This window comes from Otolemur garnettii, unplaced genomic scaffold (genome assembly GCF_000181295.1).
Source record: "Otolemur garnettii isolate 467f Iridium unplaced genomic scaffold, OtoGar3 scaffold00011, whole genome shotgun sequence".
Taxonomy (NCBI): domain Eukaryota; kingdom Metazoa; phylum Chordata; class Mammalia; order Primates; family Galagidae; genus Otolemur; species Otolemur garnettii.
In genome coordinates, this window is record NW_003852406.1 from 7,935,016 (window position 1) to 7,951,147 (window position 16,132).

Genomic DNA, 16,132 nt, shown 5'->3' on the forward strand with positions numbered 1-16,132 from the left:
ATTTATTACAATGTTATAGTTACTAAGAAAACTCAGAGTTAGTGAAAGGTAAAACAAATCAGTGGAACAAAATAGGGTCCAGTAGCAAACTCAGACACTGTTATCACTTTTATGATGAAGCTGATACTACAATACAGTAGGGAAAGAACAGTCTTTTCAATATACATACATAGTTGGCTATCCACATGGGAAAAAAACCTTAAAAAATTGATCTTGACCCCTACTTTCCAGCATGAGCAAAAGAACAAACAAAAAACAAAATTCAAAGGAATTATAGATCTTTATGTAAAGGTTAAACAGTGGTGCTTCTGCAAGATATGACAGTATATCTTTGTGACTTTGAGGCAGGTAAAAATTTCCTAACTAGAACATAGTACTAACTACAAAGAAAAAGATAGATACATTTGAACATGTTAAAGACTTTTGTTCTTCACATTCACCATTGTGAGAGTGAAAAAGCATGCCACACGGGTGGCACCTGTGGCTCAGTGGGTAGGGCACCGGCCCCATATACCAAGGGTGGCAGGTTTAAACCCGGCCCCAGCCAAACTGCAACAAAAAAAAATAGCCAGGTGTTGTGGCAGTGCTTGTAGTCTCAGCTACTCGGGAGACCGAGGCAAGCAAATGGACTAAGCCCAGGAGTTGGAGGTTGCTGTGAGCTGTGACACTATGGCACTCTACCGAGGGCGACAAAATAAGACTCTCTCAAAGAAAAAAATAAAGCATGCCACAGATCAGGAAAAGATACATGTAACCAACTAAGCCCTTTTATCCCGGCTATATACAAAACTTGTAAAAATCTATAAGTGAGTAGAAAAATGACCAAAAGACTTGAACAGATACTTCAAAAACACTCACATGGCCAGTAAGTATAAAGGTACTCACCACCTCATTAGTCATAGAAGAAACATAAGGTAAAACTACCCTGATGTCCTACCTACGACTAGCACCATGACATCCACCTACATGGCTAAAAAGTATGTATTTCTGTGGGAATGTAAATTAATACAAACACTTTAGAAAACTTTTCAGTATTTACTAAAGCTGAGCAGTGCCTGTGGCTCAAAGAGTAGGGCGCTGGCCCCATATGCCAGAGGTGGTGGGTTCAAACCCAGCCCCAGCCAAATAAATAAATAAATAAATATTTACTAAAGCTGATTTCACTTATATCTTAAGGCCCAGATCCTAGTTATATGCTCAACAGAATGTGCACAAAGATGTGTAAAAGAATGTTTACAGTAGCACTACTCATAATGGCTAAAAATGAGCAGCACAGTCTATCAAGAGAATAAACACATACAGTGTGATACACACAGTTAACAACACACAGCATCGTAAATGAACTGCAGCATGCAAGAAAAACATGGTTTCAGTTTCACAAGCATAATGACTGAAGGAATTTGATCACATAGTTCATATGGTATGATTCTATTCTTATGAAATTCAAAAATAAAACTTATTTAGGCTATCAGAAATTAGTATAGTGGATGCAATGACTCAAACCTGTAATCTCAGCTACTTGGGAGGCTAAGACAGGAGGATCATTTGGGCCCAAGAGTTCAAGGCTACAGTAAGCTATGATCACACCACTGCACTCTAGCTAGGCAACACAGCAAGACCCCATCCCTCAAAAAACAAAAAAAATACTATGTGGTACTGGAGAAGGAACACAAGATCAACAGAACAGAATAGAGAGTTCAGAAACTGATCCACACAAATATGCTTAGCTGATTTTTTTGACGAATATTATATTGTATAATATTAATAAATCGATAAAGTAATCTTATCTATTAAGTAATCTTTATCAATAGATTACATCTTTCAAAATGTAAGGATCCACATTTAGTTGGTAAAACTGTAAAGCATTTTTAAAGTGGCTTTTGATACAAAGCACTTCTAAAGCCAATATATCAATATCAGATTTTTAGCAAGTTCAGAATATGAATCGCCATTCTATTTTGTTTTTCAGATTTGTCACTTTGAGTTTGTCTCTGATAATTGATCGTATATTTTTTGGCCAAGTAAGTAAAAATATATTAAGCTAAAGATATTTTTATTTTAACCATTTATTTCAACTGAAAGCTCAACATGGATCTTCGATCCATTAATATTTTGGAACAGAGGCAAATCATTTGTTAAAATGATATAAGAGACATTAAAAAAGATATGTAGAGGCTCAGTGCCAGTAACACAGTGGTTACAGCGCCAGCCACATTCACCAAGGCTGGCGGGTTCAAGCCTGGTCCCAGGCCAGCTAAAACAACAATGACAACTGCAACAAAAAAATAGCCAGGCATTGTGGCGGGCACCTGTAGTCCCAGCTACTTGGGAAGCTGAGGCAAGAGAATTGCTTAAGCCCAAGAGTTTGAGGTTGCTGTGAGCTGTGATGCCACAGCACTCCACCAAGTATGACATAATGAGACTCTGTCTTAAAAAAAAAAAAAGTTAACTAGAGTACACCTCTGGATCAGTTTATTGTCTATATAACAAAACTAACACTCTTAGTTGATACTGAAGAGTCCATTGTTATTTTTTGAGACAGAGTGAGCTCAGGCAATCCACTCACCTCAGCCTCCCAGAGTGCTAGGATTACAGGCATGAGCCACAGCAGTTACCTGTTACTTTTGTTGCTGTCTTTACCACCTGCTTTGTGCTATAATTCAAATTCTAACATTGCCAGAACTTTATCTTAGGTAACATGTGACTTTATAAAGTACTAGAGTAAAATTTTTAATATACATGCCACACATACACTCTCATAAAAATTATTTTTTAGTGACTGGCCATGGTGGCTCCTACCTATAATCCTAGCATTCTGGAAGGCCAAGGCAGGTGGATTGCTTGGAGCTCACAAGTTGAGACCAGCCTGAGCAAGACTCTGTCTCTACTAAAAATAAAAGGGATAAAAAAAAAAAAAAAAGGCCAGGCATTGTGGTGGGTACCTATAATCTCAGCCACTTGGGAGGCTAAGGCAAGAGGATAGCTTGAGCCCAAGATTTTGAGGTTGCTGTGAACTACGGTGATGCCACAGCACTCTCCCCAGGGTAACAGAGTAAGACTCTTGTCTCCAAAAAAAAATTGTGTTTTACTATCCTCTTTATCTCTAATTGGATGTAAACGTATCTTGACAAAATATGAACATTTCAAAATGAATCTCAAATTAACAAAGAATACATGAAAACTTAGAGAAGAAAAAAATTAAAGATTTCACATAGTCATAAATCAAAAGCATTAATGTAAATATTGTCTGGTTTTAGACTTCAGTCCTCATTTAATGCAAGGATTTTGTCAATTCCCAGATTAATACTTGGCACTAAATATATTTCTATTTCTTGTTCCTTCAACTATTCCAGTGGACTCTGGTTCAATTTAATTTTTTGAAATTTAACGTACTGCAGAATTTGGGAACATTTTATGGTTCTCATCCATGGCATTGGTACTTCAGTCAAGGATTTCCAGTTGTCGTGGGAACTCATTTGCCCTTCTTTATTCATGGCTGCTTTCTAGCACCAAAGAAATACAGGATACTTTTGGTGACGGTGCTATGGACACTGCTAGTTTATAGGTAAGATTTTATTTGTTCAAATTGTTATTTTTTTTTAATGTTACCAAGAAATTAAATTAATTAAATTCTTCACAAAGTAAACTGTTTAACTTTTGGAGATGCATTAACTTATGATTTGTTAGTGGAGATTATCTTAGAAGACAGAAGTAGTAGTAATTGTGCAGATATTCAGAATAAGTATTGTACTTTAAATATGTGATTTGCTTAATAAAGATTATATTCAATTTTTTAAAAGTTGGACCAATTTTATTTGGTTTAAAAAAACACAGAGAATTAAAACAAATTAAGGTTGATTTAGGGGAAAAAAACATAGAAACTACTAAAATTTTAAGCATCAAGGGACCAAAGAAATACTATTGTAAAATTAAATATATATATATATATCTCATTATTCCAAACTTGAGTGATATCATTTACTTGGATTGGAAATAGAAATCCCTTTTTTAAAATGTAATTGTACTTTATAATTTCACACTGACATCAATGTTATGATTAGTTTTAGCACGCCATAATCACTTTATAACTAAAATAATGAGACTCCTTCTAATTTCTGAAGCAAGAAATCCAGTCTCAACAATTAAAAAATAAATAGATCATGTTAATTATATCTTAAAATATATTAATTTCTCAAACTATCATATAAAATGATACCTAACATTTTCTTTTAATATCTTTTTTATTGTAGCATGTTGAGCCACAAAGAATTCAGGTTTATCTATCCAGTTTTACCACTTTGTATGGTATTCTGTGGTAAGTGTTTTCATTTAATATAGAAAAAAAGTTTATACAGAAATAGTTAAAAGACAATAAATACTCATCAAACTCTGTTTTTCTTTTCTAAGTTGCCATGCCCAAATAATTTTCATTTTCAAGAAGGCTAAGTGAAAGTTACTTTTTTTTTTATTAAATCATAGCTGTGTACATCAATGCAATCATGGGGTACAAAAGTTACTTCTTAATTACAAATTACATTATTGCAATATCCCCTTTTTATAGTCTACCTAAGAGCCTAGCCAGGTATTGTGGTACACACTTGTAGTCCCAGCTACTCAGGAGGCTGAGTAGGATGATTCCCTGAGCCTAGAATGAACCAGGAGTTCAAGACCAACCTCGGCAACAAAGTGTAAGATGCTCATCTTTGAAAAAACAGAAAAATCCACATAAAGTTCTGACTCCTAAAACTCCTTTTGGCAGTATTATTTTTGACTATTAGAAATCTCTTACTGAAAAGTAAAAGAATATGTCTATTTTAAAATAGCTATTTTATGGTTAAAGTACAAGGGTTTTCATTTACACAGAGGAGTTCGAACCTGGCCCTGGCCAAACTGCAACAAAAAATAACCAGGTATTGTCGTGGGTACCTGTAGTCCCAGCTACTCAGGAGGCTGAGACAGGAGAATTACCTAAGCCCAGGAGCTGGAGGTTGCTGTGAGCTGTGATGCCACAGCACTCTACTGAGGACAACAAAGTGAAACTCTTGTCGCTATAAAAAATAAATAAATAAAAATAAAAATACAGACATCAAATAGCTATTTGGCAAGCCAAATAAGAATAATTGGCCCATTTACCAGAGCAAATCTGTTCACAAATCACTGTTCATATTTTTTTTTTTTTTTGAGAGAGAGAGTTCTTGCTGTTGCCCTGGGTAGAGTGCTGTAGCATCATAGCTCACAGCAACCTCAACCTCTTAGGCTCAAGGAATCCTCTTGCCTCAGAACAGGGTCTTACTTTTGCTCAGGCTGGTGTCAAACTCATGAGCTCAAGCAATCCACCCACCTTGGCCTCCCAGAGTGCTAGGATTATAGGCATGAGCCACTGCACCCAGCCTACTGTTCAGATTTTAAAGTGGTGTTTTGTTTTTTACAGCCACTTACTTGAGTGTAAGTTATAATTAAATTGAATACTGCCAGAGTGCTGGAGGACAAATATTAGTATGTGTCTGTGTATTTGTGGTTTGGTTAATTTAGGGACTAGGTTTGATTTCCATTTTCATCATCTGGATTTTCCAGCATTCTTCCTCTGTGGCCTCATTTATTTAGAGAAAGACTAGGTTGTCTGAGTCCTCATTCCTCATTCCCAACAGATTGAATCATTTAAGTGGCAAGATCCCTGTATCAGGACCTGTTCTCAGCCTCAGGGATTGAGACAAATGCTGACAAAGGGCAAAGAGAATCCCTGCTAATGGACAGGAATTCCCTTTTCCATCCAGTGTCAACTCAGAAGGATCCCTAAAGAACTGAGACCTAGAAAACCCCCGATCTCCTCACAGGATATAATCTTTTGCTCCAGACTCTATGTGGAAGAGTCTTAAGTAAGCCCAAAGATTCTTAGAAGATTTGTACTTCCACTAAGGATCACCTCTTTAATCTCAAGAGGTTGGATTAAGAATCAGTAGGATCTGGCTCGGCACCTGTGGCTCAAGTGGCCTAAGGCACCAGCCACATACACCTAAGGTGACGGGTTCAAATCCAGCCTGGGCCCACCAAAACAACAATGATGGCTGCAACCAAAAAAAATAGCTGGACGTTGTGGCAGGCGCCTGTGGTCCCAGCTACTTGAGAGGCTGAGGCAGGAGACTCACTTGAACCCAGGAGTTGGAGGTTGCTCTGAGCTGTGATGCTACAGCACTCCACTCAGGGGGATAGCTTGAGGCTCTGTCTCAAAAAAAAAAAAGAATCAGTAGGATCCAAGGCAGCACCCATAGCTCAGTGGGTAGGGCAACGGCCACATACACCGAGGCTGGCAAGTTCGAATCTGGCCCGGGCCAGATAAAATCAACAATGACAACTGCAACAAAAAAATACCTGGGTATTGTCACAGGCACCTGTAGTCCCACCTACTTGGGAGGCTGAGGCAAGAGAATCACTTAAGCCTAAGAGTTTGAGGTTGTTGTGAGTTGTGACACCTGTTTCCAAAAAAACCCCCAAAATCAATAGGATCCAGCCAGGTACAGTGGCTCACTGCCTGTAATCTTAGCACTGTAGGAGGCCAAGGCAAGCGGATTGCCTGAGCTCAGGAGTTCAAGACCAGACCAGCCTGAGCAACACCAAGACCCTGTCTCTAAAAATAGCTGGATGTTGTGGTGGTCTCAAAAAAAAAAAAAAATTAATAGGATCAATTAAGTAGTGAGCTCACCCCTAGACAGAAGTCTTTGGACATTCAGGAACACTGTCAGATAATAGTTCTCTTTGGAGTTCTTGATGTTTTAAGTGTCCCTGTTTTGAGTTTGTCCTACCTAGCTGAAATCTTGAGTTGTATTACACCTCAAATCTCAGCCCTATCCTGTTCTTATGTGACCTGTTTTAACCTGATTTTATCTGAACATTACAAATCGCTTGCATCAAAACAGTGGATTGGTTGACTCCAGTGGCTCACATTTGTAATCCTAGCACTTTAGAGGCCAAGGTGGATCACTTGAGGCCAGGAGTTTGAGACCAGTCTAAGCAACATAATGAGACTGGCTCTACAAAAAAATTTTATTGTTTTTTGAGACAGCCTCACTTTGTCACCCTCGGTAGACAGGGTGCTCACAGCAGCCTCAGATTCTTGGGCTCAAGCAATCCTTTTGTCTTAGCCTCCCAAGTAGCTGGGACTACAGGCGCCCACCACAATGCCCTTAGAGACAGGGGTCTCACTCTGACTCAGGCTGGTCTTGAACCTGTGAGCTCAGGCAGAGCTCCTAAGCCTCCCAGAGTACTAGGATTACAGGCATGAGCCACCACAACCAGCATCTATGAAAATTTTTTTTTTTAATTAGCCAGATATAGTGACTGATGCCTGTAGTCCAAGCTGCTGGAAGGCTGAAACAGGAGGATCGCTTGAGCCTAGGAGTCTGAGACTGCAATAAGCCATGATGCTGCTGCACTTCAGCCTGGGAGATTAAAGCAAAACCCTATCTCTTAAAAACAAAAACAAACTGGGTGGTACCTGTGGCTCAAAGGAGTAAGGCTCCAGCCCTATATGCTGGAAGTGGTGGGTTTAAACCCAGCCCCAGCCAAAAACTGCAAAAAAAAAAAGAATTAGTGACTTAAAACTCCATTTCCAGTTCAGCTGTATAGTATAGTTCCTATCTCTGCTGAGCTCACTTAACACAACTGTGACCAGCTGCAGATTGGGTAAACAGTTCTATTGACTTAGGCGTGGCTCTCTTAGGTTTGGGATTCTTTTGGCTGAAGGCCAAGGCACCTCAGCTCTCGTTTCTTATCCTCCAAAACACTAGCTAGGGTTTGTTCACTTGGAGTAGGCGGGGCTGCTAACGAGTCAGCAGAATTATGCAAGGTTCTTTGAGGCCCTGGCTTGGAATTTGCACATTATCACTTCTACCACATTCTCTTGGTCAAAGCAAGTTGCAGGGCAAGGCCAGATTAAGAGATGGAGAAATAAACACCAGCCTCATAATGGGATGAGACATGGGAAGAGGAATTATTTGAGCCATTTTTTCAATCTACAATAATTTCTGCTGCCGAATTTGCATTTTCCATAGTCCTGTATAATAGGACTTTAATCTAGAAAACATACCTTCTGCATCTTTAGTGAACTGTATAACAGTGCCTCAGTTTATTTATCTGTAGAAGAAAAGTGCTATTATTGTAGTAACACTACAATTCTTAGATCGAACTTTATCATTTGTGCTGACAGGTTTTTTGTTTTTCTTTTATTTGAGACAGAGGCTCATTTTGTCACCCTGGATAGAGTGTTGTGGCATCATAGCTCACAGCAACCTCCAACTCTTGAGCTCAAGTGATCCTCTTGCCTCAGCCTCCCGAGTAGCTGGGACTACAGGCACCCCCCACACCCCACAACACCTGGCTGCTTTTAGAGAAGAGGTCTTGAACTCCTGAGTTCAAGCAGTCCACCCAGCTTGGCCTCCCAGAGTGTTAGGATTACAGGTGTGAGCCACCTCACCCAGCCTGCTGATAGGTTTTTAGCACTTGCTACCAATTCTGGGTTGCATGTCTGCTTAATCTGATTTTACCACAGTGACAATGCAGAATTGCTTCTGACTGGTCCACTTAGTTTTTTCATATTCTAATCTTTCTATCAAAATTGCACATGCATATCATTTCAATGGTCATTCCAGGAATTGTTTTAAAAATCATTAATCCCCTCTCTCTCCCTCCCATTCTCTCTACCCAAAAGCAATTACTAGAACATTCTTTTAGCTGGTTATTTCAGCATTTATCTCCATATCTCTAAATAAAATGGTCATAATGCCACTTACAGTTTTTTTTTGTTTGTTTTATTTCCTTTTTGAGACAGAGCCTCGGGCTGCCACCCTGGCTAGTGCTGTGCCATCACAGCTCACAGCAACCTCCAACTCCTAGGCTCAAGCGATTCTCTTGCCTCAGCCTCCCAAGTAGCTGGGACTACAGGCACCCGCCATAATGCCTGGCTATTTTTCTTTTATTGTTGTTTAGCTGGCACGGGCTGGGTTTGAACCCACCAGCCTTGGTGCATGTGGCTGATGCTGTAACCACTGTGCTACAGGCACCAAGCCAAAAGTAAGGTTTTTCTTAACAAAATAGCAACATAAAATTCTCCCTAGTAACTCTGTGTCCACTACCCTCATCATGGATAAGAGTTCAAAGTTTTAGCCAGGCATGGTGGCTAACACCTGTAATCCTAGCACTCTGGGAGGCTGAGATGGCTGGATTACTTAAGCTCAGACTTTGAGACCAGCCTGAGCAAGAGTGAGACTCTCATCTATTTTTATAGCCGGGCATTGTGGTGGGCACCTGTAGTCCCAGCTACTTCGGAGGTTGAGGCAAGAGGATCACTTGACCCCAGGAGTTTGAGGTTGTTGTGAGCTATGATGCCACTGCACTCTACCAGGCAGGACAAAGTCAGACTGTGTCTGGGGTGGGGAAGAGTTCAAAAGTTCTTAAGTTCAGTTATTATGAAGAAAAATAAAGTTCAAAATCTAACTTTTTCCCAGCCTCGTTCTCCTGTGTATCTTATTCTTATTAAACTACTCTTTTACTCATGTAAACACCAAAACTTAGCTGATGTAACAGCTTTCTTGAAGAGTTTTGTTTTTTTTTTTTTTTTTTTGAGTCAGTCTCACTCCATTTCCCCAGGCTACAGTCCTATGATGTCAGTCTAGCTCACAGCAACCTCAAACTCCCAGGTTCAAGTTATCGTCCTGCCTTAGCTTCCTGAGTAGCTGAGACTTCCGTCACCTACAACCCCAGCTAATTTTTTTATTTTTTGTACAGTCAGAGAGTATTTAGAAGTGGAAAGGTTAACTCAGATATATTTCTAACTAATAACACATCCCCTGCATGCCCATGAACCTTACCTTGGTAAAAAGGAACTCAATTAGGGAGATACCTGTGGCTCAGTGAGTAGAGCACTGCCCCATATACCAAGGGCAGCAGGTTTGAACCTGGCCCTGACCAAACTGCAATAAAAAATAGCCAGGCATTATGGCGGGCGCCTGTAGTCCCAGCTACTCCTACTCAGGAGGCTGAGGCAAGAGAATCGCCTAAGCCCAAGAACTAGAGGTTGCTGTGAGCTGTGATGCTACGGTACTCTACTGAGGGCAGCAGAGTGAGACTCTTGTCTCTTTAAAAAAAAAAAAAAAAAAGGACAGCTCAGCGCCTGTAGCTCAAGTGACTAAGGCACCAGCCACATACACCAGAGCTGGTGGGTTCGAATCCAGCTTGAGCCTGCCAAACAACAGTGACAACTACAACCAAAAAACAGCTGGGCATTGTGGCGGGCACCTGTAGTCTCAGCTACTTGGGAGGCTGAGGCAAGAGAATCGCTTGAGCCCAGGAGTTGGAGGTTGCTGTGAGCTGTGATGGCACAGCACTCTACCCAGGGTGATAGCTTGAGGCTCTGTCTCAAAAAAAAGAAAAGAACTCATTAGTCATTACTGGAGAATACAAACTGCCACAATATACAAAATTTTAAAAGTGTACATAGCAAGCTAAATAATGTATGATGATGATGAGATAGGGCTGAGAAAAGGAGCCTGTTCATTAAGAGCCTTCTTATATACTCAAGTTTTTAGATTTTATCCTGGAGAGTAGACAACTGTGACATACTGGATTTAAAATACTTTTGTAACAGGAATCTGATGAGAGTGACTTAATAAGAATCCAGAGTATTTTTTATTGTAAATAATAAATGCTCGTGGTACAAATAAATACATTAGTGTGTTATCCTCTAATCATCTAGCTCTGTTCCCAGAGATAAATGTTGTTGCTTCTTTTTTTTTTTTTTTTAAGAGACAGAGTCTCATTCCATCACCCTCAGTTGAGTGCTGTGGCATCACAGCTCACAGCAACCTCCAGCTTTTGGGCTTAAGTGATTCTCTTGCCTCAGGCTCCCAAGTAGCTGGTACTTACAGGCACCCACCACAATGCCCAGCTATTTTTTGTTGCAGTTTGGCCGGGGCCGGGTTCAAACCCCACCCTCCATATGTGGAATGTGGAGCCAGCACCCTTCCCACTGAGCCGCAGGCACTGCCCATGTTGCTACTTTCTTAAGCAGTTCTTCTAGCAATTTTCTGTGTACCCACTTTGAAATACCTTTTTGTAGCTCCAGATAACATGAGCAAATTAAGTACTTGGGGATGATATTTAGCATCCAGTTAGCAATGGGTTAGCAATTGTATGAAATGAAGAAATGAAGTGACCTATATTCTGACAATCACCTGAGTTCATACAGAGCCCCAAATCTTCAATAAATTTACATAATGGTGACTGTCACTTTCTGAAGCTAGGTCATCTGAGGGTAGATCATTTCAGTGAGCACGGCATTTCTAGATTATTTGCATATGCAATCCAGTAGCCCTACTGGATAGCAGCTACTAGAATCTTATTACCTCTTTTAAATATTGAAGAAACAGTACTACTTCCCAGTAAGAAAACCATGGGTTGTAGGCTTTTCTTGTGGTTCTTTCAGTGTAGTACTGGAATAGTAACGTGTTTAGCAACTCGAGTTTCTGAAATCCTGTTGGAAACTTTCAATGTCAGATGGTTTGAAAACCCCACAGAGGCTTCAAATTCAAGATTTTATACTATCAAGTTAGGTTCTTTTCTAACAGGTGAACAAAGGTCATTTGATAATAATGGTAATTTCTAAAGATGTTTCCCCTATATGTCAAATGCTTGGTAATGCTTATAGGATGCTAAAAATTTATGTACAGGGAGTCCCCAGGTTATGAATAAGGTAGGTTCTGTAAGTTTGTTCTTAAGTTCAATGTGTCAGATACATTTACTTATTACCTATAATAGACTCCATTCCTTCCTAGCACTCTGGGAGGCCAAGGTGGGTGGATCCCCTGAGCTCATGAGTTTGAGACCAGCTGGAGCCAGAGCAAGACCCCATCTCTAAAAACAGCCAGGCATTGTGGCGAGTGCCTGTGTCCTGGCTACTTAGGAGGCTAAGGCAAGAGAATCACTTAAGCCCAAGAGTTGGAGGTTGCTGTAAGCTGTGAAGCCACGGCATTCTACCAAAGGCTAGAGTGAGACTCTGCCTCAAAAAGAAAAAAAAGAAAACAGCCTCCATTTCTAAGTGCAAGTTGTATGTAAATTGGATGTTTGTAATTTGGGGACTGCCTATAAACAAAGACAGTCCTCAGGTTTTAAATAAAACCTTTATTTTGGCTCAGCACCTGTAGCTCATCAGCCAGGGCGCCAGCCCATACAGTGGGGCTGGTGGGTTCAAACCTGACCCCAGCCTGCCAAAGAATGACCACTACAACAACAAAAAAAATATCTGGGCATTGTGCCGAGCGCCTATAGTCCCTGCTACTTGGGAGGCTGAGACAAGAGAATCGCTTAAGGCCAAGAGTTTGAGGTTGCTGTGAGCTGTGATGCCATGGCACTCTACAAAGGGGGTAGAGTTTTGGGACATTGTCTCAAAAAAAAAAAAAAAAAGTATTTTATCCCAAACTTCAAGTTGGAAATTGAAATGCATTTTTCCTTAGAAATAACATGTGGTTGTTTACTTCTGTTTCCTTAGATGTAGCATGTGGTTAGGCTCCCAGACTATCCCAAAAGCTCATCTGATCCATAATATTGGTAAAGAAGCCAATTTTGAATAGCAAATGTTTATCAGTATCCATTATCCCTTTACTAACCTACCACCTAACTCTCCCTAGGTAGTGTTCAACTGTTCCTTCCCTTTCCAGCATGTTCCTTTTTTTTTTTTTTTTGAGACAGACCCTAAAGATTTTCCCCTGGGTAGAGTGCCATGGCATCACAGCTGACAGCAACCTCAAACTCTTAGGCTTAAGTGATTCTCTTGCCTCAGCCTCCTAAGTAGCTGGGACGACAGGCACCCACTACAATGCCCAGCTGTTTTGTTATAGTTGTCATTGTTATTTAGCTGGCCCAGGATGAGTTCAAACCCGCCAGCCTCAGTGAATGTGACTGGTGCCATAACCATTATGCTATGGGCGCAGAGCCCCCTTTCCAGAATCTTCTTAACATTATTTCTCTAACATGGAGATTCAGTTCTTACTAAAATGATCTGTCCTAAACGAGCTAGCTTCAAAAAGTGAAAATTACCACCATGTAAGTTAAACATTACCTGATACACCCCTCTCCCCAGGACTGAAGATGCTGAGAACATTATCTTCCAGCATTCTAACCAGAATCCCATTTTCACATTTATCACCACATCTTCCCATTTTTATCACCCACACATACATACTGTTGTATCCCTAATGCCACAGTTAATTTTCAGCAACAATTTGAGAGAACTGTTAATCACTTTATACTTGCCCACTTTATTAGAATATCCCTGATAGATATCTTTTAGAGCCTCACCATGATGGGCTTTAGTATAGTTTTTTGTTTTTTTGTTTTTTTGTTTTTTTGAGACAGAGCCTCAACCTGTCCCCCTGGGTACAGTGCTGTGGCATCACAGCTCACAGCAACCTCCAACTCCTGAGCTCAAGCGAGTCTCCTGCCTCCACCTCCCAAGTTGCTGGGACCACAGGCACTCACCACAACACCTGGCTATTTTTTTTGGTTGCAGCCATCGTTGTTGTTTGGCAGGCCCAAGCTGGATTCAAACTCGCCACGTTAGGTGTATGTGCCTGGTGCCTTAGCCACTTGAGCCATAGGTGCTGAGCCAGCTTTTTGTAATTTGAGCCCACTAAGGTCGATGTAGTTTTTACCTGTCAACACAAGTGCTTCAAGTTGTATTTGGTGGTCTGTTATATCTGTAACTGAAGTTATTACAGGTGGCTGAAGTTTCAGAATCTTATTTCTAATAAAACTAATTTTAGTTCTCATCCTTTTTACTAGGTTCTTCATTTTACCATTTCAAAAAGTCTTATATAGATTTAAGTTTAAATGACAGGTTTTTTGATCTGGCTACATTTTTCATCACATCACTTTGCAGAATGTTCTTTGGTCAGTCAGAGCTATTTTAAGTACATTAACCGTATGAGGTGAAATATTCCAGCTCCTAAATAGTATGATCTGTGGGTAATGTTATCTAAAATATCTAAAATATTCATAGAGGAGGAACAATGGAAAACACTGCCTTGGCTCTGATGGGTATTAGCGCTAAAATTTTGGGCAGACTGGTTTGGGTGCTGCATACCCAAGTTCCAAAAGAACTATTACCTCGTTCCACAGAAAGTATGTATGTACAAAATGTTAAAGAAGTTTAACAATATGCTTTTTTCCAATGGAAAGGCATGTTCTTTGGTATTTTAATGGATATTAATGTGCTCATTATCAGTAGCTATTGCTGAGGAGGACTTTTACTTATCCTTTTAAACCTGTTTGTTCTACTTGGCTTTTGGGGTTTTGCCACACAGGAATTTCACAAATTAAAAAAAAAAAAAGTTGTTCAACATCTCCAAATTACCTGACACTATAGTGAAAAGAAAAAAAAAGTTAAGACATAGCTCCTTTTATCCCCGAAAGTGATCCATACCACCACGCATACACTTACCGGTAAAAATCTCCCAGGAGCCCAGCAGCTGATCTTCCCACAGGACACATGACCGCAGCTTGTGTTAGGTACTCCACTCCCATTACTAGTGCTTAAGAGATTAAAGGTACGTAAAGGGATAATTAAAAGTCCTATTTATTTAGCAACTACTATATACCAGAATAGGTACTGGACTTTTTTTAATACTTTAAAGACCTAGATGGCAATATAATGATAGTTAATGTTTGGAGAGATTATAACAACTTTGTCCATCTATTCACATTATTAGTCTGTGCTGTTTCCATGAAAAATAACAAACATGGTTGCAGGTTAACACAAAATATTACCAGTGTAAGGTTCAATGTGTCTATCTTCATATAGGATATTCAATAACCCACCTGAAAACATGGAAGAAACCAGCTCTAAGTTTCCTGTTTTTATCAAATATGCTTCTCGCCCTCTATACCGGTTTAGTTCATCAACGAGGTACTCTTGATGTAATGAGGTATATTCAAAAGATCTGTTACAACAGTCCCAATAAATCTTCAGCTTCAATACTTGTAATGATGCCTTGTCATTCTACTCCCTACTACAGGTAATAAAAATTGTTTCACTCTATACTATCCACAATTAAACTTCCTACTTTAAAATTCCCTTTCAGATTCCTAGATTTCAATTAATTGACCAATTTCAATTCAGTTTTAAACTTGGCTGGGCAGGGTAGTTCATGCCTGTAATCCTGGCACTCTGGGAGGCCAAGGAGGGTGGATCACCTAAGTGAGAGTGAGAAACCCCCAACTCTACAAAAATAGAAAAACTAGGTGGGCATCATGGCAGGTGCCTATAATCTCAACTATGCAGGAGGCTAAAACAAGAGAATTACTTGAGCCCAAGAGTTTGAGGTTGCTGTGAGCTATGATAAAGCCATGCACTCTACCCAGGGCAACAGAGTGAGACTCTGCCTCAAAATAAATAAATTTCTTTGGACATCACTTGTTTCACTTGTAAAAATTAGGGACAGCAACTATATGATATTATAATAATTGAATTATGTGTTCCTAGGAAATGTAAAATAGTAAAATTGCTTTAACTATGCAGGGCATTTAAAAAGACATCCATTTGGGAGACCGAGGCAGGTGGATTGCTTGAGCTCACAGGTTTGAGACCACCCTGAGTAAGAGCAAGACCCCATCTCTAATGGACATTATGGTGGGCACCTATAGTGCTAGCTACCTGGAAGGCTGAGTACAAGAGTTTGAGGTTACTGTGAGGTATGATGCCATGGCACTCTACCCCAGGGTGACTGAGATTCTGTTTCAAAAAATACATACACACACACACACACACACATATATATATATATATATTTGTCCAGTAAGGTACAGGGGGCAAAGCAGCTAGCTTTCCTATAGAAAATTCTTTAGTTAACTCAGTCTCAACATGGAGTTAATGTTTCATGTGCACATTCAGTATCACCATGGATGTCATTTGGGGGGAACTGTAACACTTCTAGAACACTATGTAACTTTAGCTGCTAACATCCTACTCCCCTCCCTGAAATGGAGTTCTATGCTTTACTTTAGTGTGGGCTTGCCAGTTAAGCTGCTCTACATAGGTCATGGATGATAATTACATTTTCATTCTTATTTTTTTTTTTTTTTTTTT

General features: G+C 39.9%; 1 protein-coding gene across 1 annotated transcript in view; it reads left to right on the forward strand.

The window, feature by feature from the left end:
• Nucleotides 1–16,132, forward strand: part of PIGB (phosphatidylinositol glycan anchor biosynthesis class B) — a 34,938-nt gene that overhangs the window by 17,531 nt on the left and 1,275 nt on the right. The window contains exons 8-11 of the mRNA XM_023509998.1: nucleotides 1,970–2,021; nucleotides 3,354–3,565; nucleotides 4,251–4,315; nucleotides 14,849–15,062. Coding sequence (XP_023365766.1) covers nucleotides 1,970–2,021; nucleotides 3,354–3,565; nucleotides 4,251–4,315; nucleotides 14,849–15,062 — 543 coding nt within the window. The remainder of the gene's footprint in view (nucleotides 1–1,969; nucleotides 2,022–3,353; nucleotides 3,566–4,250; nucleotides 4,316–14,848; nucleotides 15,063–16,132) is intronic.